The sequence below is a fragment of the Oncorhynchus clarkii genome, chromosome 17 (genome assembly GCF_045791955.1).
Source record: "Oncorhynchus clarkii lewisi isolate Uvic-CL-2024 chromosome 17, UVic_Ocla_1.0, whole genome shotgun sequence".
Classification (NCBI taxonomy): Eukaryota; Metazoa; Chordata; class Actinopteri; order Salmoniformes; family Salmonidae; genus Oncorhynchus; species Oncorhynchus clarkii.
This window is the reverse complement of record NC_092163.1, coordinates 6,488,844-6,515,755: the sequence shown is the minus strand read 5'-3', so window position 1 is coordinate 6,515,755 and position 26,912 is coordinate 6,488,844. Positions and strand designations below refer to the sequence as shown.

The 26,912-nt window shown below is 43.1% G+C and overlaps 1 protein-coding gene across 1 annotated transcript; it reads right to left on the bottom strand.

Annotated features, from left to right (window-relative positions):
- Positions 1-7,889: 7,889 nt before the first annotated feature.
- Positions 7,890-16,463, bottom strand: LOC139370114 (zinc finger protein 883-like). The gene is made up of 4 exons (XM_071109434.1): positions 15,908-16,463; positions 15,502-15,599; positions 15,194-15,371; positions 7,890-9,519 (listed from the first exon to the last, which is right to left on the bottom strand). The coding sequence occupies exons 1-4, from the start codon at positions 16,245-16,247 to the stop codon at positions 8,804-8,806; spliced, it is 1,332 nt and encodes a 443-aa protein (XP_070965535.1). The 5' UTR covers positions 16,248-16,463; the 3' UTR covers positions 7,890-8,803.
- Positions 16,464-26,912: the final 10,449 nt, after the last annotated feature.

Here is a 26,912-nt window from a genome sequence, read left to right as displayed (position 1 = left end):
GTTAATGTGGAGGCTATATACAGGGGGTACCAGTACAGAGTGGAGGCTACACAAGGGATGTTTACATACACTTAGGTTGGAGTCATTAAAGTGGTTTTCAACCACTCCACAAATGGCTTGTTAACAAACTATAGTTTTGGCAAGTCAGTTAGGACATCTACTTTGTGCATGGCACAAGTCATTTTTCCAACAATTGTTTACAGACAGATTATTTCACTTATAATTCACTGTATCACAATTCCATTGGGTCAGAAGTTTACATACACTATGTTGACTTTGCCTTTAAACAGCTTGGAAAATGCCAGAAAATTATGACATGGCGTTCGAAGCCTCTGATAGGCTAATTGAAATAATTGGAGTCAATTGGAGGTGTACCTGTGGATGTATTTCAAGGTCTACCATCAAACTCAGTACCTCTTTGCTTGACATCATGTGAAAATCAAAAGAAATCAGCCAAGACCAAGGAAATATAATTGTAGACCTCCACAGGTCTGGTTCATCCTTCGGAGAAATTTCCAAACGCCTGAAGGTACCATGTTCATCTTTCATTAGTGCAAATCAATCCCAGAACAACAGCAAAAGACCTTGTGAAGATGCTGGAGGAAACAGGTACAAAAATATCTATATCCATAGTAAAATTAGTCCTATATCAACATAACCTGAAAGGCCACTCAGCAAGGAAGAAGCCACTGAAGAAGGACCTTGGCTAGGGATGTATCCTTGTTTTGAATCCCAGCCACCATAGGAGGCCTTTTGCCTTTTGGTAGGCCGCCGTTGTAAATAAGAATTTGTTCTTAACTGACTTGCCAAGTTAAATAAAGGTTCAATAATAAATAAATCAAATATAAATAAAGTACAGAGAGATAATTGATGAAAACCTGCTCCAGAGCACTCAGGACCTCAGACTGGGGCAAAGGTTCACCTTCCAACAGAACAACGACCCTAAGCACACTGACAAGACAACACAGAAGTGGCTTCGGGACAAGTCTCTGAATGTCCTTGTGTGGCCCAGCCAGAGCCTGGACTTGAACCCGATCGAACATCTCTGGAGAGACCTGAAAATAGCTGTGCAGCGACGCTCCCCATCCAACCTGACAGAGGTTGAGAGAATCTGCAGAGAAGAATGGGAGAAAAATACAGGTGTGCCAAGCTTTTAGCGTCATACCCAAGAATACTTGAGGCTGTAATCGCTGCCAAAGGTGCTTCAACAAAGTACTGAGTTAAGGGTCTGAATACTTATGTAAATGTTATATTTCAGTTTTTAATTATAAAATACATTTGCAAACATTTCTAAAACCCTGTCTTTGCTTTGTCATTATGGGGTGTTGTGTGTAGATTGATGAGGAAAACATCCCAATTGAATCCATTTTAGATTAAGACGAACATAACAAAATGTGGAACAAGTCAAGAGGTCTGAATACCTCCCGAATGCGTTGTATGTAGACCAGAATATCAGGAACAGGCTGGATGTGAGAAGGAGTGTGGCATCTCACTGCCATTCAGCATTCAGGAAGTAAACTGAAAATGCCAATTCCCTTCTATGGTTTTCAATTATGAAGAGGTGGAATTGGAATTTGATTTACTTCCTGAATTGACTGGAATTGAATTGGAATTGAATTGGAATTGACTCCAAACCTGGTTTTACTACAAAGCTGTCAGCTTCATCATTCAGTCAATCGATGTAATAATGCATAACGCTCACAGATGTGCTTGTTCTCATTCAGAGAACATTTTTTAGTTGAATAACAAGAAAACAAGAAAAACATTTTATTATGCACCTGAATAACTTGGACATGGACAACCTGGTTGATTCTCTGCTCAACAACACTGACTGTGAATCAATCTGGTTGATTCTCTAATCAACAACACTGATTGTGAATCAATCTGGTTGATTCTCTGCTCAACAACACTGATTGTGAATCAATCTGGTTGATTCTCTGCTGAACAACACTGACTGTGAATCAATCTGGTTGATTCTCTGCTCAACAACACTGATTGTGAATCAATCTGGTTGATTCTCTGCTCAACAACACTGACTGTGAATCAATCTGGTTGATTCTCTGCTCAACAACACTGACTGTGAATCAATCTGGTTGATTCTCTGCTCAACAACACTGACTGTGAATCAATCTGGTTGATTCTCTGGTTGATTCTTCATCACCGTCACTGGAGTCTCTTCACTGTCTGATCTTCATTCCCACAGCCTTCATCTCCATCCCTGGAGTCTCTTCACTGTCTGATATTCATTCCTACAGCCTTCATCACCGTCCCTGGAGTCTCTTCACTGTCTGATCTTCATTCCTACAGCCTTCATCTCCATCCCTGGAGTCTCTTCACTGTCTGATCTTCATTCCTATAGCCTTCATCACCGTCACTGGAGTCTCTTCACTGTCTGATCTTCATTCCTACAGCCTTCATCATCGTCCCTGGAGTCTCTTCACTGTCTGATCTTCATTCCTACAGCCTTCATCTCCGTCCCTGGAGTCTCTTCACTGTCTGATCTTCATTCCTACATCCTTCATCTCCATCCCTGGAGTCTCTTCACTGTCTGATCTTCATTCCTACAGCCTTCATCTCCGTCCCTGGAGTCTCTTCACTGTCTGATCTTCATTCCCACAGCCTTCATCGCCATCCCTGGAGTCTCTTCACTGTCTGATCTTCATTCCTACAGCCTTCATCTCCGTCCCTGGAGTCTCTTCACTGTCTGATCTTCATTCCCACAGCCTTCATCTCCATCCCTGGAGTCTCTTCACTGTCTGATCTTCATTCCTACAGCCTTCATCTCCATCCCTGGAGTCTCTTCACTGTCTGATCTTCATTCCCACAGCCTTCATCTCCATCCCTGGAGTCTCTTCACTGTCTGATCTTCATTCCTACAGCCTTCATCTCTGTCCCTGGAGTCTCTTCACTGTCTGATCTTCATTCCCACAGCCTTCATCTCCATCCCTGGAGTCTCTTCACTGTCTGATCTTCATTCCTACAGCCTTCATCTCCATCCCTGGAGTCTCTTCACTGTCTGATCTTCATTCCTACAGCCTTCATCACCATCCCTGGAGTCTCTTCACTGAGTAAGTAAAGATAGTATAAGAAACCTCTCCCATTCTACTTGTCTATTATCTTTGTTTAGAAATAGTCATTTGTGTGACCTACTGATTTTCCCTACAATTCATTTTAAGGATTTAGAAATATTGAAATGGTAGAACGAGGAATGTCAGAGTCTGGAATATAAATATATACAATTTGTTTAAAATGTATATGATGGTGTGTCTAGACATTATGGACCGTATATGAATATAAAAGGTGTGTACAGCAGTAGTTAGAGTGCCTTGCGAAAGTATTCGGCCCCCTTGAACTTTGCGTCCTTTTGCCACATTTCAGGCTTCAAACATAAAGATATAAAACTGTATTTTTTTGTGAAGAATCAACAACAAGTGGGACACAATCATGAAGTGGAACGACATTTATTGGATATTTCAAACTTTTTTAACAAATCAAAAACTGAAAAATTGGGCGTGCAAAATTATTCAGCCCCCTTAAGTTAATACTTTGTAGCACCACCTTTTGCTGCGATTACAGCTGTAAGTCGTTTGGGGTATGTCTCTATCAGTTTTGCACATCGAGAGACTGACATTTTTTCCCATTCCTCCTTGTAAAACAGCTCGAGCTCAGTGAGGTTGGATGGAGAGCAATTGTGAACAGCAGTTTTCAGTTTTTTCCACAGATTCTCGATTGGATTCAGGTCTGGACGTTGACTTGGCCATTCTAACACCTGGATATGTTTATTTTTGAACCATTCCATTGTAGATTTTGCTTTATGTTTTGGATCATTGTCTTGTTGGAAGACAAATCTCCGTCCCAGTCTCAGGTCTTTTGCAGACTCCATCAGGTTTTCTTCCAGAATGGTCCTGTATTTGGCTCCATCCATCTTCCCATCAATTTTAACCATCTTCCCTGTCCCTGGTGAAGAAAAGCAGGCCCAAACCATGATGCTGCCACCACCATGTTTGACAGTGGGGATGGTGTGTTCAGGGTGATGAGCTGTGTTGCTTTTACGCCAAACATAACGTTTTGCATTGTTGCCAAAAAGTTCAATTTTGATTTCATCTGACCAGAGCACCTTCTTCCACATGTTTGGTGTGTCTCCCAGGTGGCTTGTGGCAAACTTTAAACAACACTTTCTATGGATATCTTTAAGAAATGGCTTTCTTCTTGCCACTTCCATAAAGGCCAGATTTGTGCAATATACGACTGATTGTTGTCCTATGGACAGAGTCTCCCACCTCAGCTGTAGATCTCTGCAGTTCATCCAGAGTGATCATGGGCCTCTTGGCTGCATCTCTGATCAGTCTTCTCCTTGTATGAGCTGAAAGTTTAGAGGGACGGCCAGGTCTTGGTAGATTTGCAGTGGTCTGATACTCATTCCATTTCAATATTATCACTTGCACAGTGCTCCTTGGGATGTTTAAAGCTTGGGAAATCTTTTTGTATCCAAATCCGGCTTTAAACTTCTTCACAACAGTATCTCGGACCTGCCTGGTGTGTTCCTTGTTCTTCATGATGCTCTCTGCGCTTTTAACGGACCTCTGAGACTATCACAGTGCAGGTGCATTTATACAGAGACTTGATTACACACAGGTGGATTGTATTTATCATCATTATTCATTTAGGTCAACATTGGATCATTCAGAGATCCTCACTGAACTTCTGGAGAGAGTTTGCTGGGGCTGAATAATTTTGCACGCCCAATTTTTCAGTTTTTGATTTGTTAAAAAAGTTTGAAATATCCAATAAATGCCGTTCCACTTCATGATTGTGTCCCACTTGTTGTTCAGTTTTATATCTTTATATCTTTATGTTTGAAGACTGAAATGTGGCAAAAGGTCGCAAAGTTCAAGGGGGCTGAATACTTTCGCAAGGCACTGTATATAGGATGAGCCTTGACTAGAATACAGGGTGGAGTACTGGGTGGTAGACGGCTAGTAACAGTGACTAAATTCAGGGCAGGATACTGGGCGGAGGCCGGCTAGAAGTGACTATTTGAACATTGATATTGGACAGCCTTACCTATAGAGTAGCACCACCACCCATCAGACCATTCTCTTCTTGATGTCAAAGCTGCAGTGTATTGTTGCTATAGGAGTTTATGATTAATAATCCTATTTCAAGACACACTAATATGTCACCATACTATTCATTTAAAGCCCCTCTGTCAGATATAAACCATCAGAGTGGGAAACCAACTGACATGGAAACAATGGAGCAAATGTATCACTATCAGAGGGGTTTATTATGACATCATATAGAACTACTCAGACATTCCAAATATCACTTGATTATCAGAGGGGTGAATTATGACATCATATAGAACTACTCAGACATTCCAAATCAGGCTTCATCCACATCATGAAGGTGGATATTGATCCAACCATTTCAAAAGTAATGACCAGGCTGATGGAAACAGGATATGCCTGTACACTTTTATAAATGCTGACAGACGATGTGTTAGTTCGTTTGACATGGTGGGTTGTGTCAGTAAAAACGTTTTAGTGAGAAATGGCGATGGAAACTCCTTTATGTACAAATATTTATATAATAACCATCATGTCTTAGTTAACTTGGAGTCACGTGATGATATGTTGTGTGGTCCTCCCTCTAAAACTTGGAAAACCATGTAGTTTATTAGGCTACAGATGAAATAAGTTATGAACTTCACAGGGTGGTGAAACTACATGTGATGAGCTTGATGCTCCTTTCCAATACACTTTGAGGGTCTTAATCTGGTGACATGATGACCGATGCTTGGTTGCAATTTGACAATTAAAATAATTGCTCTCACCCATAATAATCTCATCATTCAGGTAACAACGTTTATTGAACCAGTGGGAGGTTTGTAAATGCCCCCAGGAAAGTCGAAAGAGGAACTCTTCATTGAGACAATAATACACAGCAATCTGTGGGAGAGTTGTGGTGGATATTATAAAATAAGGATCTGCTGGAGTCCAAGTCAAACCAAGATTCTTTATTTCTGAGCTCAGAGAGAATAACAGAGTTACACAGCGCAGTGTAGACAGTCTGAATTCCTGAAGCATTGGGTGATGAGCACATATCTTTATAGTTTCCTGTTCCTGGGAGGGACTTTATTCATACAAGGATGCAGGTGCAGCTGGTTTGCAACACAGAATGATACTCCCAAGAACAGGAGATTATAATTGGACAGTTTCACAAGGTTAGTCACATACTCAGTTATGTGGACACACAAACATTTTCCATTACAGAGTCTGAACATTTTCATTTCATTAAATCATCAGTGGGCCAACAATGCAAATGTCAACAATGGAACTAATGCATCACATCCAAATATCACTTGATTATCTGTAGTGCTGGAGGAATGACACACCCAGATAAACACACACAAAGAGTTTAAAAAAGGACAATTTAAACACATGGAATCTGATCTATCCTACATTTGAACACAAGGAAACTGATTTACATTATATTCAAACTGAAATACTCCATATTGTCATGATGTGGCCTTTTCTGGGTATAGATTGTGGCTTCCCCCTCTCCTACACCCAGGTTCTGTTATCTCAGGTCGTAAATACCTGGCAGAGACTCTCTCACCCTTTTCATACAGAGAGAGACCACAGAGTGAACAAAGGAATTCACATGGCCGAACTCCTAAATCCCCAAAATGGCAAAATTAAACTATATGTCCACCTTTGAGAGTGTGGGAAGGGACTGTGGACACTTAAGGGACAGTTATGTTGAGTGTGTTTCATTTGGTGACCTCAGAGAGGACAGGAAACACTCATAACTATGTCTCTGAATGTGTACATTTCTCAATTATGGGGTTTGCATCTAATTATTGTATGAAATGAATGAGTAAAGATGCAACTATATATGAAATGTGATGTTAAACCTTTAATGTGAGAGAATTGTATTCCTTTAAAAGTTTAACTAAGTCATTGGTCCGTCCCCGAGGGCACAGACATGATCTGGTGTCATGGAACCGCCTATCCTATTGGTTTAACTAAGTCATTGGTCCGTCCCCGAGGGCACAGACATGATCTGGTGTCATGGAACCGCCTATCCTATTGGTTTAACTAAGTCATTGGTCCGTCCCCGAGGGCACAGACATGATCTGGTGTCATGGAACCGCCTATCCTATTGGTTTAACTAAGTCATTGGTCCGTCCCCGAGGGCACAGACATGATCTGGTGTCATGGAACCGCCTATCCTATTGGTTTAACTAAGTCATTGGTCCGTCCCCGAGGGCACAGACATGATCTGGTGTCATGGAACCGCCTATCCTATTGGTTTAACTAAGTCATTGGTCCGTCCCTGAGGGCACAGACATGATCTGGTGTCATGGAACCGCCTATCCTATTGGTTTAACTAAGTCATTGGTCCGTCCCCGAGGGCACAGACATGATCTGGTGTCATGGAACCGCCTATCCTATTGGTTTAACTAAGTCATTGGTCCGTCCCCGAGAGCACAGACATGATCTGGTGTCATGGAACCGCCTATCCTATTGGTTTAACTAAGTCATTGGTCCGTCCCCGAGGGCACAGACATGATCTGGTGTCATGGAACCGCCTATCCTATTGGTTTAACTAAGTCATTGGTCCGTCCCCGAGGGCACAGACATGATCTATTGTCATGGAACCGCCTATCCTATTGGTTTAACTAAGTCATTGGTCCGTCCCCGAGGGCACAGACATGATCTGGTGTCATGGAACCGCCTATCCTATTGGTTTAACTAAGTCATTGGTCCGTCCCCGAGAACACAGACATGATCTGGTGTCATGGAACCGCCTATCCTATTGGTTTAACTAAGTCATTGGTCCGTCCCCGAGGGCACAGACATGATCTGGTGTCATGGAACCGCCTATCCTATTGGTTTAACTAAGTCATTGGTCCGTCCCCGAGGGCACAGACATGATCTGGTGTCATGGAACCGCCTATCCTATTGTTACGAATAAAAGCCCCTCCTAAAAAAAATCCTCTTCAGACTGAGCAAACCAATCACAGCATGAGCTGTGATTGCGAATAGTTTAGACAACGCATACCTTGGTGTAAGCTGAGGTGGCACATTTGAGTTCCAAGACTAGAAAACCATCCCACGTGGAGCATTGGCTACACGGCTGGAAATGGTTCAACTCTGAGACTATCAATCCCAACAGAGTAAGAGCATTGGTAGGTCTGTGGGGGCAGCTAGAAATGATGTAAACTTGGGATGCGAATGACGACAACCGCCGAAACATCTATTCTATGAGAACATTTCTGAATGGTAATCTGAGGTATCCATTCTAACCAAGAAAGACTTTGAACTTCAGGGAAACAGAAGGAGAGAGACTCAGATGAACTCTCCAGCAGACGGACCGGATTCCAACAGATCACAACGGCGTAAATATATATTGACTGCAATTATTCCTGAATGAGTGAGCATTCGTGTGCAAAGGATTAGCATTTCAAATAATATACATTTGAAGTTGGAAGTTTACATACACTTAGTGGGGCAAAAAAGTATTTAGTCAGCCACCAATTGTGCAAATTCACTTAAAAAGATGAGAGAGGCCTGTAATTTTCATCATAGGTACACTACAACTATCACAGACAAAATGAGGAAAACAAATCCAGAAATATTTATATATAAACAAGTAAACATTCTCTCCTGTGTGGATTCTGATGAGTAAAATGCCTTCCCCCCAGTCTGAACATTTGTAAAGCTTCTCCCCCGTGTGCGGTCTCATGTCTTCTTTCAGGTGTCCTAATTGGGTAAAAACGCATTGCACGCTGGGATCAGTGGTAAGATTTCTTCCCTGTGTGAATTCGCTCATGCACTTTCAGGTTTCCTGACTGGCTAAAACTCTTTCCACACTGGGCACAAAGGAAAGGCTTCTCCCCTGTGTGTATTCGCAAATGATCTTTGAGGATACCTAACTGCATAAAACTCTTTCCACACTGGGAGCAATGGTGAGGCTTCACTCCTGTGTGAATCCTCTCATGTCTTTTCATGTTAACTAAATGGTTAAAACTCTTTCCACAATGGGAGCAGTAGTAAGGCTTCTCCCCTGTGTGTATTCGCAAATGATCTTTGAGGATACCTAACTGCATAAAACTCTTTCCACACTGGGAGCAATGGTGAGGCTTCACTCCTGTGTGTATCCTCTCATGTCTTTTCATGTTAAGTAAATGGTTAAAACTCTTTCCGCAATGGGAGCAGTGGTATGGCTTCTCCCCTGTGTGTATCCTCCTATGTCTTTTCATGTTTCCTAACTGGCTAAAACTATTTCCACACTGGCCGCAATGGTATGGCTTCTCTCCTGAGTGTATTCGCTCATGAGCCTTCAGGCTTCCTAACAGGCTAAAACTCTTTCCACACTGGCCGCAATGGTATGGCTTCTCTCCCGTGTGTGTCCTCTCAGGTCTTTTCAGGCTTCCTAACTTGATCTGGGAGCAGAGGTGTCGTCTTGATGTTGTGGAGGTCTTTGGTTCCTCCAAGTTTGGTTTTCCTCCTGCCAAAGACAGTGTTTATATAAAAAGAGACCAGAATGAAACCTCCACTCTCCAATTTTGTGTAAATTTGTTTACATTGCTTTGCCAAGATAATCCATCCACGTGACAGGTGTAGCATATCAAAAAGCTGATTAAACAGCATTACATAGGTGTACCTTGTGCTGGGCACAATAAAAAGCCACTCTAAAATATACAGTTGTCACACAACACAATGCCACAGATGTCTCAAGTTTTGAGGGAGTGTGCAAATGGATTGGGGACTGCAGGAATATCCACTGGAGCTGCTACCAGAGAATTTAATGTTGCATTCTCTACCATCAGCCGCCTCCAATGTATTTTTTAGAGAATTTGGAAGTCCGTCCAACAGGCCTCACAACCGCAGATCAAGGACCTCCACATCGTCTGAGATCAGCCACCCGGACATCTGATGAAACTGAGGAGTATTTATCCTTGAGGACTATTTAACAAAGCCCTTTTGTGGGGAAAACTAATTCTGATTCGCTGGGCCTGGCTCCCAAGTGGGTGGGCTTACGCCCCAACAGACCCACCAATTGCTGCGCCCCTGCCCAGTCATGTGAAGTCCATAGATTAGGGCCTAATAAATGTATTTACTACTTTCCTAATTTGAACTGTAAATCATTGAAATTGTTGTTTTCATATCTGTTCAGTATATACATACAGTGGGGAGAACAAGTATTTGATACACTGCCGATTTTGCAGGTTTTCCTACTTACAAAGCACGTAGAGGTCTGTAATTTTTTTATCATAGGTACACTTCAACTGTGAGAGACGGAATCTAAAACAAAAATCCAGAAAATCACATTTTTAAGTAATTAATAATAATTAATTTGCATTTTATTGCAGGACATAAGTATTTGATCACCTACCAACCAGTAACAATTCCGGCTCTCACGTTTTTCTTTAAGAATCCCTCCTGTTCTCCACTCATTACCTGTATTAACTGCACCTGTTTGAACTCGTTACCTGTAGAAAAGACACCTGTCCACACAGTCAATCAAACAGACTCCAACCTCTCCACAATGGCCAAGACCAGAGAGGGTGTAAGGACATCAGGGATAAAATTGTAGACCTGCACAAGGCTGGGATGGGCTACAGGACAATAGGCAAGCAGCTTGGTGAGAAGGCAACAACTGTTGGTGCAATTGTTAAAAAATGGAAGAAGTTCAAGATGACGGTCAATCACCCTCGGTCTGGGGCTCCATGAAAGATCTCACCTTGTGGGGCATCAATGATCATGAGGAAGGTGAGGGATCATCCCAGAAATACACGGCAGGACCTGGTCAATGACCTGAAGAGAGCTGGGACCACAGTCTCAAAAAGAACCATTAGAAAATAATTAGTAACACACTATGCCGTCATGGATTAAAATCCTGCAGCGCACGCAAGGTCCCCCTGCTCAAGCTAGCGCATGTCCAGGCCCGTCTGAAGTTTGCCAATGACCATCTGGATGATCCAGAGGAGGAATGGGAGAAGGTCATGTGGTATGATGAGACAAAAATAGAGCTTTTTGGTCTAAACTCCACTCGCCGTGTTTGGAGGAAGAAGAAGGATGAGTACAACCCCAAGAACACCATCCCAACTGTCAAGCATGGAGGTGGAAACATCATTCTTTGGGGATGCTTTTCTGCAAAGGGGACAGGACGACTGCACTGTATTGAGGGGAGGATGGATGGGGCCATGTATCGCGAGATCTTGGCCAACAACCTCCTTCCCTCAGTAAGAGTATTGAAGATGGGTCGTGGCTGGGTCTTCCAGCATGACAACGACCCGAAACACACAGCCAGGGCAACTAAGGAGTGGCTCTGTAAGAAGCAACTCAAGGTCCTGGAGTGGCCTAGCCAGTCTCCAGACCTGAACCCAATAGAAAATTGTTGGAGCGAGCTGAAAGTCCGTATTGCCCAGCGACAGCCCCGAAACCTGAAGGATCTGGAGAAGGTCTGTATGGAGGAGTGGGCCAAAATCCCTGCTGCAGTGTGTGCAAACCTGGTCAAGAACTACAGGAAACATATGATCTCTGTAATTGCAAACAAAGGTTTCTGTACCAAATATTAAATTCTGCTTTTCTGATGTATCAAATACTTATGTCATGCAATAAAATGCAAATGAATTACTTAAAAATCATACAATGGAATTTTCTGGATTTTTGTTTTAGATTCCGTCTCTCACAGTTGAAGTGTACCTATGATAAAAATTACAGACCTCTACATGCTTTGTAAGTAGGAAAACCTGCAAAATCGGCAGTGTATCAAATACTTGTTCTCCCCACTGTGTATAGAGAACCAGTCAAAAGTTTGGACACACCTACTCATTCAAGGGGTTTTTCTTTATTTGTACATTGTAGAATAATAGTGAAGACATCAAAACTATGAAATAACACAAATGGAATCATGTAGTAAACAAAAAAAAGTGATAAACAAATCAAAATATATTTTATATTTGAGATTCTTCAATTAGCCACCCTTTGTCTTGATGACAGCTTTGCACACTATTGGCATTCTCTCAACCAGCTTCATGAGGTAGTCATCTGGAAAGCATTTCAATTAACAGGTGTGCCTTGTTTAAATATTAATTTGTGTTTTTCCTTCTTAGTGCGTTTGAGCCAATCAGTTGTCTTGTGACAAGTTAAAGGGGTATACAGAAGACAGCCCTATTTGGTAAAAGACCAAGTCCAAATGGCTCAAATAAGCAAAGAGAAACAACAGCCCATCATTACTTGAAGACATGGTCAGTCAATACCGAATATTTCAAGAACATTGAAAGTTTCTTTAAGCACAGTCGCAAAAAACATCAAAAGCTACGATGAAACTGGCTCTCATGAGGACCTCCACAGGAAAGGAAGACCCAGAGTTACCTCTGCTATGATGAAACTGGCTCTCATGAGGACCTCCACAGGAAAGGAAGACCCAGAGTTACCTCTGCTATGATGAAACTGGCTCTCATGAGGACCTCCACAGGAAAGGAAGACCCAGAGTTACCTCTGCTATGATGAAACTGGCTCTCATGAGGACCTCCACAGGAAAGGAAGACCCAGAGTTACCTCTGCTATGATGAAACTGGCTCTCATGAGGACCTCCACAGGAAAGGAAGACCCAGAGTTACCTCTGCTATGATGAAACTGGCTCTCATGAGGACCTCCACAGGAAAGGAAGACCCAGAGTTACCTCTGCTACGATGAAACTGGCTCTCATGAGGACCTCCACAGGAAAGGAAGACCCAGAGTTACCTCTGCTATGATGAAACTGGCTCTCATGAGGACCTCCACAGGAAAGGAAGACCCAGAGTTACCTCTGCTATGATGGAACTGGCTCTCATGAGGGCCTCCACAGGAAAGGAAGACCCAGAGTTACCTCTGCTATGATGAAACTGGCTCTCATGAGGACCTCCACAGGAAAGGAAGACCCAGAGTTACCTCTGCTATGATGAAACTGGCTCTCATGAGGACCTCCACAGGAAAGGAAGACCCAGAGTTACCTCTGCTATGATGAAACTGGCTCTCATGAGGACCTCCACAGGAAAGGAAGACCCAGAGTTACCTCTGCTATGATGAAACTGGCTCTCATGAGGACCTCCACAGGAAAGGAAGACCCAGAGTTACCTCTGCTATGATGAAACTGGCTCTCATGAGGACCTCCACAGGAAAGGAAGACCCAGAGTTACCTCTGCTATGATGAAACTGGCTCTCATGAGGACCTCCACAGGAAAGGAAGACCCAGAGTTACCTCTGCTATGATGAAACTGGCTCTCATGAGGACCTCCACAGGAAAGGAAGACCCAGAGTTACCTCTGCTATGATGAAACTGGCTCTCATGAGGACCTCCACAGGAAAGGAAGACCCAGAGTTACCTCTGCTATGATGAAACTGGCTCTCATGAGGACCTCCACAGGAAAGGAAGACCCAGAGTTACCTCTGCTATGATGAAACTGGCTCTCATGAGGACCTCCACAGGAAAGGAAGACCCAGAGTTACCTCTGCTACGATGAAACTGGCTCTCATGAGGACCTCCACAGGAAAGGAAGACCCAGAGTTACCTCTGCTATGATGAAACTGGCTCTCATGAGGACCTCCACAGGAAAGGAAGACCCAGAGTTACCTCTGCTATGATGAAACTGGCTCTCATGAGGACCTCCACAGGAAAGGAAGACCCAGAGTTACCTCTGCTACGATGAAACTGGCTCTCATGAGGACCTCCACAGGAAAGGAAGACCCAGAGTTACCTCTGCTATGATGAAACTGGCTCTCATGAGGACCTCCACAGGAAAGGAAGACCCAGAGTTACCTCTGCTACGATGAAACTGGCTCTCATGAGGACCTCCACAGGAAAGGAAGACCCAGAGTTACCTCTGCTACGATGAAACTGGCTCTCATGAGGACCTCCACAGGAAAGGAAGACCCAGAGTTACCTCTGCTATGATGAAACTGGCTCTCATGAGGACCTCCACAGGGAAGGAAGACCCAGAGTTACCTCTGCTACGATGAAACTGGCTCTCATGAGGACCTCCACAGGAAAGGAAGACCCAGAGTTACCTCTGCTATGATGAAACTGGCTCTCATGAGGACATCCACAGGAAAGGAAGACCCAGAGTTACCTCTGCTATGATGAAACTGGCTCTCATGAGGACCTCCACAGGGAAAGAAGACCCAGAGTTACCTCTGCTATGATGAAACTGGCTCTCATGAGGACCTCCACAGGAAAGGAAGACCCAGAGTTACCTCTGCTACGATGAAACTGGCTCTCATGAGGACCTCCACAGGAAAGGAAGACCCAGTTACTTCAATACTTACCAGCCTCAGAAATTGCAGCCCAAATAAATGATTTACAGAGTTCAATTAAGAGACACAACTCAACATCAACTGTTCAGAGGAGACTGTGTGAATCAAGAAGCATGAGCAATGGACCGGTGGAAATCTGTCCTTTGGTCTGATGAGTCCAAATTTGAGATTTCCGGTTCCAACCGACATGTCTGTGAGACGCAGAGTAGGTGAACGGATGATCTCCACATGTGTGTTTCCCACCGTGAAGCATTGATGAGCATTCATGAGTGATGGTGCTTTGCTGGTGACACTGTTTGTGATTTATTTAGAATTCAAGTCACACTTAACCAGCATCGCTACCACAGCATTCTGCAGCGATACACCATCCCATCTGGTTTGTGCTTAGTGGGACTATCATTTGTTTTTCAACAGGACAATGACCCAACCACAACCAGGCTGTGTAAGTTCTATTTGACCAAGAAGGAGAGTGATGGAGTGCTGCATCAGATGACCTGGTCTTCACAATCACCCGACCTTAACCCAAATTGAGATGCATTGAGATGGTTTGGGATGAGTTGGACCGCAGAGTGACGGAAAAGTAGCCAACATGTGCCCAGCATGTGGGAACTCCTTCAAGACTGTTGGAAAAGTATTCCAGGTTAAGCTGGTTGAGAGAATACCAAGAGTGTGCAAAGTTGTTTTTGTTTTAGTCGGGGAGAGCCCTATTGGGAACAAATACCAGTCTATCTTCCTGTCAACTAACAGAACTCTGCTGGTTGTCCTGGTAACAGATACCAGTCCATCTTCATGTCAACTAACAGAACTCTGCTGGTTGTCCTGGTAACAGATACCAGTGGGCAGATCTATTGTATTTGTTCAAACTAAACTACAGCACTTACTTTGATGAGTCAAATCTGATCCTTTCTTCTCTTCTCCTCCTCTCACAGTTCCACTCAGCCCCGTTGTTTTCCTGCAGTCCACCAGCAGCACAGACAACCTCTTCATACCCAGCAGTAACGTGCTACCGGGAGAGACACGACATGGGGACTCCGGGAGAGAGGAAGGGCTAGCGTTGTCCTGGTAACCATAAAGAGGGGACACAGACACATATCATTATGGATGCTGATGTCACTGTTGTCATAAAGTGCCTTACAGAAACCCAGACCCAGATAGAGCAAGCTGTATGCTAGACCAGACCAAGCTGTACCATCTGGTGTTCTGATCTGGAGAGACTCTTCTCTGTCTCGTCAGCATTAGGATGTTGTTGAGGCTCCCCAGAGGATCCACGATAGTAATGTCTCTCTCCTGTTTGAACGAGAACATCAAACAGATGCATTAATATCTCTAAATTAATTGGATGCCTTTTGTGTCCCTTTGATATTTTAAGTATAAATTATGCTCCATTATTACATTTTAAAAGCCTGTTATATATAATTAAATCTCATTTAAAAGTCCCAAAAATATATGTAGCAATGGCAGATTGACCCTTTAACAATTTATATAGTACTGAACATCACATTGAAGTGAAGAACTTAAGTAGAATGCCCCTTAAAAACCACACATTAGTTCAACAACTGCATAGTTTGTGCCCCTATTTTTAAGACAATACTCACTGGTGTTAATGAGATATTCTGTCTCCTCCTCTTTCACTCCCAAAACGTCTTCCTCCTTCACCTTTACTGAGATATAACCTTTTAGAGAGGAAGAGGATGCTTTCTCTTCTTTCCCTATAACAGCCTCCTCTTCCATTCTGAAATGTTCTTTCTCTCCTTTCACTGTAATATCCTCCTCTTCGTCTTTCACGACAATGTTCAGCGGCAGAGCATCTTTCTCTCCTTTCACTGTAATATCCTCCTCTTCGTCTTTCACGACAATGTTCAGCGCCAGAGCTTCTTTCTCCGGACAGCAGACATCCTCTTCTTCAGCAGGGGATGAGTAGTTTAATGAGCTCATGGTCAGGGATGTTAGCTAGCTAGTGAGCATTAGCGAATAGCCTAGTGCTAGGCTCAGTATCAATCTTTAACAAATTTGCAAATTGAACAAGCAAATTAGGTTCGTTAACGTCAACTGAAATGTGTTTTAAACACTGCGATTAGCTAATGCACATTAACATGGCCTAAAACGTCAATCTTTCAGTTTTATGTTGTCTAGCAAGCTATCGAGGTGCTTGAAATAGTCTATGTGTTGTTGTTCCTGAAGAAGCGTCCCGTCCAGTCCATTATACGTCACGCAAGAAGCATCCCCTGAAAGACGCTCATCGCCATCTGCTGTCTGGAGTGGGTAACGCAGTTTGGAAACAATAGTTACAACACCTTTTGAATGTGGAGGCTATATAAAGGGTGTGCCGGTACAGTCAATGTGGAGGTTATATGCAGGGGGTACCGGTACAGAGTCAATGTGGAGGCTATATACAGGGGGTACCAGTACAGAGTCAATGTGGAGGCTGTATACAGGGGGTACCAGTACAGAGTCAATGTGGAGGTTATATACAGGGGGTACCGGTACAGAGTCAATGTGGAGGCTATATACAGGAGGTACCAGTACAGGGTCAATGTGGAGGCTATATACAGGGGGTACCAGTACAGAGTCAATGTGGAGGCTATATACAGGGGGTACCAGTACAGGGTCAATGTGAAGGCTTGCTCGTGTTTCTTGGCCCAAGCAAGTCTCTTCTTCTTTTTGGTGTGCTTGAGTAGTGGTTTCTTTACAGCAATTCGACCATGAAGGCCTGATTCACACAGTCTCCTCTGAACAGTTGATATTGAGATGTGTCTGTTCATTCAACTCTGTGAAGCATTTATTTGGGCAGCAATTTCTGAGGCTGGTAACTCTAATGAACTTATCCTCTGCAGCAGAAGTAAATCTGGGTCTCAATAAAATGCTAATTAATTACTCAAAAATCATTCAATGTGATTTTCTGGATTTTTGTTTTAGATTCCGTCTCTCATGGTTGAAGCCTGCTATAGACCACCCTCTGCCCCCAGCTGTGCTCTGGACACCATATGTGAACTGATTGCCCCCCATCTATCTTCAGAGCTCGTGCTGCTAGGCGACCTAAACTGGAACATGCTTAACACCCCAGCCATCCTACAATCTAAACTTGATGCCCTCAATCTCACACAAATTATCAATGAACCTACCAGGTACCTCCCCAAAGCCTTAAACACGGGCACCCTCATAGATATCATCCTAACCAACTTGCCCTCTAAATACACCTCTGCTGTTATCAACCAAGATCTCAGCGATCACTGCCTCATTGCCTGCATTCGTAATGGGTCAGCGGTCAAACGACCTCCACTCATCACTGTCCAACGCTCCCTGAAACACTTCAGCGAGCAGGCCTTTCTAATCGACATGGCCGGGGTATCCTGGAAGGATATTGATCTCATCCCGTCAGTAGAGGATGCCTGGATATTTTTTTTTTAAATGCCTTCCTAACCATCTTAAATAAGCATGCCCCATTCAAGAAATGTAGAACCAGGAACAGATATAGCCCTTGGTTCTCCCCAGACCTGACTGCCCTTAACCAACACAAAAACATCCTATGGCGTTCTGCATTAGCATCGAACAGCCCCCGTGATATGCAGCTGTTCAGGGAAGCTAGAAACCATTATACACAGGCAGTTAGAAAAGCCAAGGTTAGCTTTTTCAAGAAGAAATTTGCTTCCTGCAACACTAACTCAAAAAAGTTCTGGAACACTGTAAAGTCCATGGAGAATAAGAACACCTCCTCCCTACTGCCCACTGCACTGAAGATAGGAAACACTGTCACCACTGATAAATCCACCATAATTGAGAATTTCAATAAGCATTTTTCTATGGCTGGCCATGCTTTCCACCTGGCTACTCCTACCCCGGTCAACAGCACTGCACCCCCCACAGCAACTCGCCCAAGCCTTCCCCATTTCTCTTTCTCCCAAATCCAGTCAGCTGATGTTCTGACAGAGCGGCAAAATCTGGACCCCTACAAATCAACCCGGGCTAGACAATCTGGACCCTTTCTTTCTAAAATGATCTGCCGAAATTGTTGCCACCCCTATTACTAGCCTGTTCAACCTCTCTTTACTAGCCTGTTCGACCTTTCTAAGGTCTTTGAAAGCAAAGTCAACCAACAGATTACCGACCATTTTGAATCTCACCATACCTTTTCTGCTATGCAATCTGGTTTCAGAGCTGGTCATGGGTGCACCTCAGCCACGCTCAAGATCCTAAACGATATCTTAACCGCCATTGATAAGAAACATTACCGTGCAGCCGTATTCATTGATCTGGCCAAGGCTTTCAACTCTGTCAATCACCACATCCTCATCGGCAGACTCAACAGCCTTGGTTTCTCAAATAATTGCCTCGCCTGGTTCACCAACTACTTCTCTGATAGAGTTCAATGTGTAAAATCGGAGGGTCTGCTGTCCGGACCTCTGGCAGTCTCTATGGGGGTGCCACAGGGTTCAATTGTTGGACCGACTCTCTTCTCTGTATACATCAATGATGTCGCTCTTGCTGCTGGTGAGTCTCTGATCCACCTCTACGCAGACAACATCATTCTGTATACTTCTGGCCCTTCTTAGGACACTGTGTTAACAACCCTCCAGGCAAGCTTCAATGCCATACAACTCTCCTTCCGTGGCCTCCAATTGCTCTTAAATACAAGTAAAACTAAATGCATGCTCTTCAACCGATCGCTGCCTGCACCTGCCCGCCTGTCCAACATCACTACTCTGGACGGCTCTGACTTAGAATACGTGGACAACTACAAATACCTAGGTGTCTGGTTAGACTGTAAACTCTCCTTCCAGACCCACATCAAACATCTCCAATCCAGAGTTAAATCTAGAATTGGCTTCCTATTTCGCAACAAAGCATCCTTCACTCATGCTGCCAAACATACCCTTGTAAAACTGACCATCCTACCAATCCTCGACTTCGGTGATGTCATTTACAAAATAGCCTCCAATACCCTACTCAACAAATTGGATGCAGTCTATCACAGTGCAATCCGTTTTGTCACCAAAGCCCCATATACTACCCACCATTGCGATCTGTACGCTCTCGTTGGCTGGCCCTCGCTTCATACTCGTCGCCAAACCCACTGGCTCCATGTCATCTACAAGACCCTGCTAGGTAAAGTCCCCCCTTATCTCAGCTCGCTGGTCACCATAGCATCACCCACCTGTAGCATGCCCTCCAGCAGGTATACAGTGCCTTGCGAAAGTATTCGGCCCCCTTGAACTTTGCAACCTTTTGCCACATTTCAGGCTTCAAACATAAAGATATAAAACTGTATTTTTTTGTGAAGAATCAACAACAAGTAGGACACAATCATGAAGTGGAACGACATTTATTGGATATTTCAAACTTTTTTAACAAATCAAAAACTGACAAATTGGGCGTGCAAAATTATTCAGCCCCCTTAAGTTAATACTTTGTAGCACCACCTTTTGCTGTGATTACAGCTGTAAGTCGCTTGGGGCATGTCTCTATCAGTTTTGCACATCGAGAGACTGACATTTTTTCCCATTCCTCCTTGCAAAACAGCTCGAGCTCAGTGAGGTTGGATGGAGAGTATTTGTGAACAGCAGTTTTCAGTTCTTTCCACAGATTCTCGATTGGATTCAGGTCTGGACTTTGATTTGGCCATTCTAACACCTGGATATGTTTATTTTTGAGCCATTCCATTGTAGATTTTGCTTTATGTTTTGGATCATTGTCTTGTTGGAAGACAAATCTCCGTCCCAGTCTCAGGTCTTTTGCAGACTCCATCAGGTTTTCTTCCAGAATGGTCCTGTATTTGGCTCCATACATCTTCCCATCAATTTTAACCATCTTCCCTGTCCCTGCTGAAGAAAAGCAGGCCCAAACCATGATGCTGCCACCACCATGTTTGACAGTGGGGATGGTGTGTTCAGCTGTGTTGCTTTTACGCCAAACATAACGTTTTGCATTGTTGCCAAAAAGTTCAATTTTGGTTTCATCTGACCAGAGCACCTTCTTCCACATGTTTGGTGTGTCTCCCAGGTGGCTTTTGGCAAACTTTAAACGACACTTTTTATGGATATCTTTAAGAAATGGCTTTCTTCTTGCCACTCTTCCATAAAGGCCAGATTTGTGCAATATACGACTGATTGTTGTCCTATGGACAGAGTCTCCCACCTCAGCTGTAGATCTCTGCAGTTCATCCAGAGTGATCATGGGCCTCTTGGCTGCATCTCTGATCAGTCTTCTCCTTGTATGAGCTGAAAGTTTAGAGGGACGGCCAGGTCTTGGTAGATTTGCAGTGGTATGATACTCCTTCCATTTCAATATTATCGCTTGCACAGTGCTCCTTGGGATGTTTAAAGCTTGGGAAATCTTTTTGTATCCAAATCCGGCTTTAAACTTCTTCACAACAGTATCTCGGACCTGCCTGGTGTGTTCCTTGTTCTTCATGATGCTCTCTGCGCTTTTGACGGACCTCTGAGACTATCACAGTGCAGGTGCATTTATACGGAGACTTGATTACACACAGGTGGATTGTATTTATCATCATTAGTCATTTAGGTCAACATTGGATCATTCAGAGATCCTCACTGAACTTCTGGAGAGAGTTTGCTGCACTGAAAGTAAAGGGGCTGAATAATTTTGCACGCCCAATTTTTTAGTTTTTGATTTGTTAAAAAAGTTTGAAATATCCAATAAATGTCGTTCCACTTCATGATTGTGTCCCACTTGTTGTTGATTCTTCACAAAAAAATACAGTTTTATATCTTTATGTTTGAAGCCTGAAATGTGGCAAAAGGTTGCAAAGTTCAAGGGGGCCGAATACTTTCGCAAGGCACTGTATCTCTCTGGTCACCCCCAAAACCAATTCTTTCTTTGGCTGCCTCTCCTTCCAGTTCTCTGCTACCAATGACTGGAACGAACTACAAAAATCTCTGAAACTGGAAACACTTATCTCCCTCACTAGCTTTAAGCACCAACTGTCAGAGCAGCTCACAGATTACTGCACCTTTACATAGCCCACCTATAATTTAAGCCCAAACAACTACCTCTTTCCCTACTGTATTTATTTTATTTATTTTGCTTCTTTGCACCCCATTATATTTATTTCTACTTTGCACATTCTTCCACTGCAGATCTACCATTCCAGTGTTTTTACTTGCTATATTGTATTTACTTCGCCACCATGGCCTTTTTTTTGCCTTTACCTCCCTTCTCTCACCTCATTTGTTCACATCGTATATAGACTTGTTTATACTGTATTATTGACTGTATGTTTGTTTTACTCCATGTGTAACTCTGTCGTTGTATGTGTCGAACTGCTTTGCTTTATCTTGGCCAGGTCGCAGTTGTAAATGAGAACTTGTTCTCAACTTGCCTACCTGGTTAAATAAAGGTGTTCTCAACTTGCCTACCTGGTTAAATAAAGGTGAAATATTTTTTTTTTTTTAAAGTGTATCTATGATAAAAAATGACAGACCTCTACATGCTTTGTAAGTAGGAAACACTGGCGATTTTGCAGTGTATCAAATACTTGTTCTCCCCACTGTATAGCCATATTATAAAGTATGAAAAGGCTTGTTCATTCACATGTCATGAATTCACTATGACATGATATTTGTATACGTTTTTTAAAAACTTTTATTATGTAATAGATCATATGGGTTGAAAAGTGTTTTATTAGAAAAGTATGAAAATCAAATTAAATATTATTTGTCACGTGCCGAATACAACCGGTGTAGACCTTAGTGAAATGCTTACTTACAAGCCCTTCACCAACAATGCAGTTAAGAAAAATACTTGTAAAGTACAAAAAAAGTCCCTCTGACACCGCCTGGTATAGAAGTCCTGAGTGGCAGGAAGCTTGGCCCTAGTGATGTACTGGGCAGATGCTCTCGATGGTGCAGCTGTAGAACGTTTTGAGGATCTGAGGACCCATGACAAATCTTTTCAGTATCCTGAGGGGGAATAGGTTTTGTCATGCCCTCTTCACGACTGTCTTGGTGTGCTTGGACCATGATAGTTTGTTGGTGATGCGGACACCAAGGAACTTGAAACTCTCAACCTGCTCCACTACAGCTCTGTCAATGAGAATGGGGCGTGCTTGGTCCTCCTTTTCCTGTAGTCCACAATCATCTCCTTTATCTTGATCACATTGAGGGAATGGTTGCTGTCCTGGCACCACACGACCAGGTCTCTGACCTCCTCCCTGTAGGCTTTGTTGTTGTTGTCAGTGATCAGGCCTGATGACACTGTTCAATGATGGCGTTGGAGTCGTGTCTGGCCATGCAGTCATGAGTGAACAGGGAGTACAGGAGGGGGCTGAGCATGCACCCCTGAGGGGCTCCCCGTGATGAGGATCACCGTGGCAGATGTGTTGTTACTTACTCTTACCACCTGGGGATCAAGAAGTCCAGGATCCAGTTGCAGAGGGAGATGTTTAGTCCCAGGTTCCTAAGCTTAAAGATGAGCTTTGAGGGCACTATGGTGTTGAAAGCGGAGCTGTAGTCAATGAATAGCATTCTCACTTCTTTTTTTTTATCTAGGCAAGTCAGTTAAAGAACAAATTCTTATTTACAATGACAGCCTATGAAAGTTTTTCAGATCTTACAGTTGTCTGCGCCAGACCCTAGCGTGAGAGAAAAGAGCGCTTCCCCTTAGTTAAATGGGGGCTATACATTTTCAAAATTAACACCTACATTTTAACACGTTATAATTCAACATTTTTTTTACTATTTCTTCCAGATATAGGTGTCCTGTTAGCCCTGAACATTATCCGTTTCCAATTCCCCATCGCAAAGTCTTTTCCGCGCTCCGTCGAAGCTCTGTCCACTTTCCATCCAGGGAAAGATCCGCCTTCGACTTTGTTGTTCCTGGGTATGTCTCAACGATAACCGCGGCCATCGCCGTAATTGTTCCCGATTTTCGAAAAGACTGTCCAGCTTATTCATCAGTGTTCTGAAAATATGGTAATCGCGCCATTTAAAACGGAACATCATTTGAAAAAAATGTACATCCTTGCATGCTTTGGAAGATACATATGAACTGACCGTTTTCGAAGCATTTGCACTATCAAATTGTTCACATGCTAAAATTGTCACTCTGGAGTCCGGGGTATACGCCATTGAAGCGATTCTTAGGGCCATTAGATCACTTCGGCCACAGACCTGTTCTTCCAACGCATATCCGGGCAGCCTTGAAGCACTCAGGGCGCGTTCCATTTGACACAGCGCTAGTCTTATTTTAAGCCATTCTCTCATCCTTAGCGCTGGAGAAAAACTCTCGGGTTCTGCCCGATAAAAGGGTTGGGACACGCTGTCTGTGAATATCTTAACCGTAGATTCCTCCGGGCTGAATATGTAAGACATATGACCCTCGCTTGTACACAAAAATCCTTTAAAACATTCGGGAGCCTCACGCAAAACATCATCCAGGCTTTTGTCGTTGGATTCATGACATGAGCTGCAAAGCACTCCGATAATTGCCCTTGTAGACATATTTTAGATGTTTAATATTCAGGTCTTTATTTAAAAAATTACTTGTTCTGGACATTTATAAGGCATATGCCACAGCCCAGGACATTCCTGCTTCATCAGATAACAAACATAAGGGCGATAAAACTGGGGGGTGGGGGGGTCATACCCTGTCCACAACTTCAAACACAACCCCCCCAGTTCAACCAGGCCCCTAGACATCAATCACCAGGACTACTTCAAAGGATGACATATAGCTATGAAATAACACACAACCCCTAACACGTGACCACTGGAACAGGGGGGACGGGGCGGGGGCACATATTCGGACATGCACAGGTCATCAATCAATCACTTTGCCGCGTGCCGTCTACTTTAATCTCTCTCTCTGCTCAACAACACTGACTGTGAATCAATCTGGTTGATTCTTTGCTCAACAACACTGACTGTGAATCAATCTGGTTGATTCTCTGGTTGATTCTCTGCTCAACAACACGGACTGTGAATCAATCTGGTTGATTCTCTGCTCAACAACACTGACTGTGAATCAATCTGGTTGATTCTCTGGTTGATTCTCTGCTCAACAACACTGACTGTGAATCAATCTGGTTGATTCTCTGCTCAACAACACTGATCGCGTCAAACTTTGCTGTGTGTCCAGGCTGTCACTTCTGTCATCAGCTACTAACACCAGTGCTGCACCTTTGTCCTTGTCCCTGGATGACGGCTTCCTGCTCCCTCTTCCATAGTGAGAACACTGATGGCTCAACATGGTTTTCTGAGAGACTGGATGAAGGCATCCTGCTCCCTCTTCCATAGTGGGAACACTGCTGGCTCAACATGGGCTTCCTGGTTATGAAAGAAAGTGTGATGGTCAATGGTAGCCACTCTCATTGTTTGAAGCATTTGTAGTCTTTGTTGGCATGTATCCAGACCTCAGAATGGTAGTAGAAAGGAGCCTGTTCCCCACATTGCTTCCTCACAATCATTGGCTGCCTCGACCACTCCCCCACCTGACCACAGGACCAGTATTGCTGACTGATCTTCATTCCTACCGCCCTCATCACCACCCCTGAAGTCTCTTCACTGTCTGATCTTCATTCCCACAGCCTTCATCACCACCCCTGGAGTCTCTGCACCGAGTAAGTGAAGATAGTATAAGAAACCTCTCCCATTCTACTTGTCTATTATCTTTGTTTAGAAATAGTCATTTGTGTGACCTACTGATTTTCCTTACAATTTCTTTTAAGGATTTAGAAATATAGAAATGGTAGAACCGGAAACTAATATAAAAGGTGTGTACAGCAGTAGTTATATAGGATGATACTGGGCGGAGGCCGGCTAGAGGTGACTATTTAACAGTCTGATGACCTGGAGATAGACCACACATTAAGTATTGTGGTGGCAGCATCATGTTATGGGTATGCTTGTCACTGGCAGTGACTGGGGAGTTTATCAGGATCAAAATAAATATGAAAGGAGCAAAGTGTAGACTTTGTATAGGCACTGTACAGCCTTAACTGTGGAGTGACCCCATAAAATGGGATATCAGCCAACTCAGTGACAACCACAGAACACAACTATGTATAGTTTACACAAATATGAGTCTCTTAGCTCTTTTTGCAGGACTTTGACTGTGATACATCACCCTCCATAACCAACCTATTGTGTGTATTGAACATTCATATTGGACAGCCTTACCTATAGAGTAGCACCACCACCCATCAGCCCATTCTCTTCTTGATGTCAAAGCTGCATTGTATTGTTGCTATAGGAGTTTATGATTAATAATCCTATTTACTTCAAGCCCCACTAAGATGTCACCATACTATTCATTTAAAGCCCCTCTGTCAGATATACATCATCAGAGTGGGAAACCAACTGACATGGAAACAATGGAGCAAATGTATCACTATCAGAGGGGTGTATTATGACATCAGATAGAACTACTCAGACATTCCAAATATCACTTGATTATCGAGGGGTGTATTATGACATCATATAGAACTACTCAGACATTCCAAATCAGGCTTCATCCACATCATGAAGGTGGATATTGATCCAACCATTTCAAAAGTAATGACCGGGCTGACGGAAACAGGATATGCCTGAATATTTTTATAAATGCTGACAGACGATATGTTAGTTTGTCTGACATGGTTGGGTCTTTTTGTGCCAGTATAAACGTTTTAGTGAGAAATGGCGATGGAAACTCCTTTATGTACAAATATTTATATATCAATGATGACTAATTATGTATACATTTCAATCAGGACTGACTAATCAGAATACTAGCGTGTTACTGTATATGTACTAACCCGAATACTATTATGTTACTGTATATGTACTAATCAGAATACTATTCTGTATATGTATGAGTTTTCTTTCTTGATCCCAGTACTGAAAATAATGTGTGTGTGAATGTGGTCAAGAGTTTAGAACAATGACGGTCTGTTCCTTGGTACAAATGAATGAACTATATCTCCAAACTGACTAGAATGCTTATCTACACTAGCTGACCTTGGCTCAAGGCCTTGGCTCAAGGCGAGGAGGGAAGGCTTGAGAACTATAGAGCCTTTCTACCAGTGTCAAGAAGAGACGGAACATTTAGAAAACGCTGACGTCATTTTCCGTTTATAACCTGTGGTAAAATGTGTACTCAGTACTCTCTTGAATAAACTCTGCAGTCTGATTTTAAGACTGGGCTCTGTCTATCATTATAGAATAAGGGAATTACAATTCCTTATGAATTGACAGAGTGTTTCATTTTAATTGGGTATTAAAACAGAGAGCAATTTAATTCCTTCAACAAATAACCATCATATCTGAGTTAACTTGGAGTCACGTGATGATATGTTGTGTGGTCCTCCCTCTAAAACTTGGAAAACCATGTCGTTTATTAGGCTACAGATGAAATAAGTTATGAACTTCACAGGGTGGTGAAACTACATGTGATGAGCTTGATGCTCAATTCCAATACATTTTGAGGGTCTTAATCTGGTGACATGATGACCGATGCTTGGTTGCCATTTGACAAATAAAATAATTGCTCTCACCCATAATAATCTCATCAATCGGGTAACAACGTTTATTCAACCAGTGGGAGGTTTGTAATTGCCCCCAGGAAAGTCGAAAGAGGAACTCTTCATTGAGACAATGATAAACAGCA

Coding starts and splice junctions, on each gene's coding strand:
- LOC139370114 (XM_071109434.1), bottom strand. CDS start 16,247: ATGAGCTCATTAAACTACTCATCCCCTGCTGAAGAAGAGGATGTCTGC. Junction 15,600..15,907: donor AGAATATCTCATTAACACCA/GTGAGTATTGTC, acceptor TCGTTCAAACAG/GAGAGAGACATTACTATCGT. Junction 15,372..15,501: donor CCAGATCAGAACACCAGATG/GTACAGCTTGGT, acceptor TATGGTTACCAG/GACAACGCTAGCCCTTCCTC.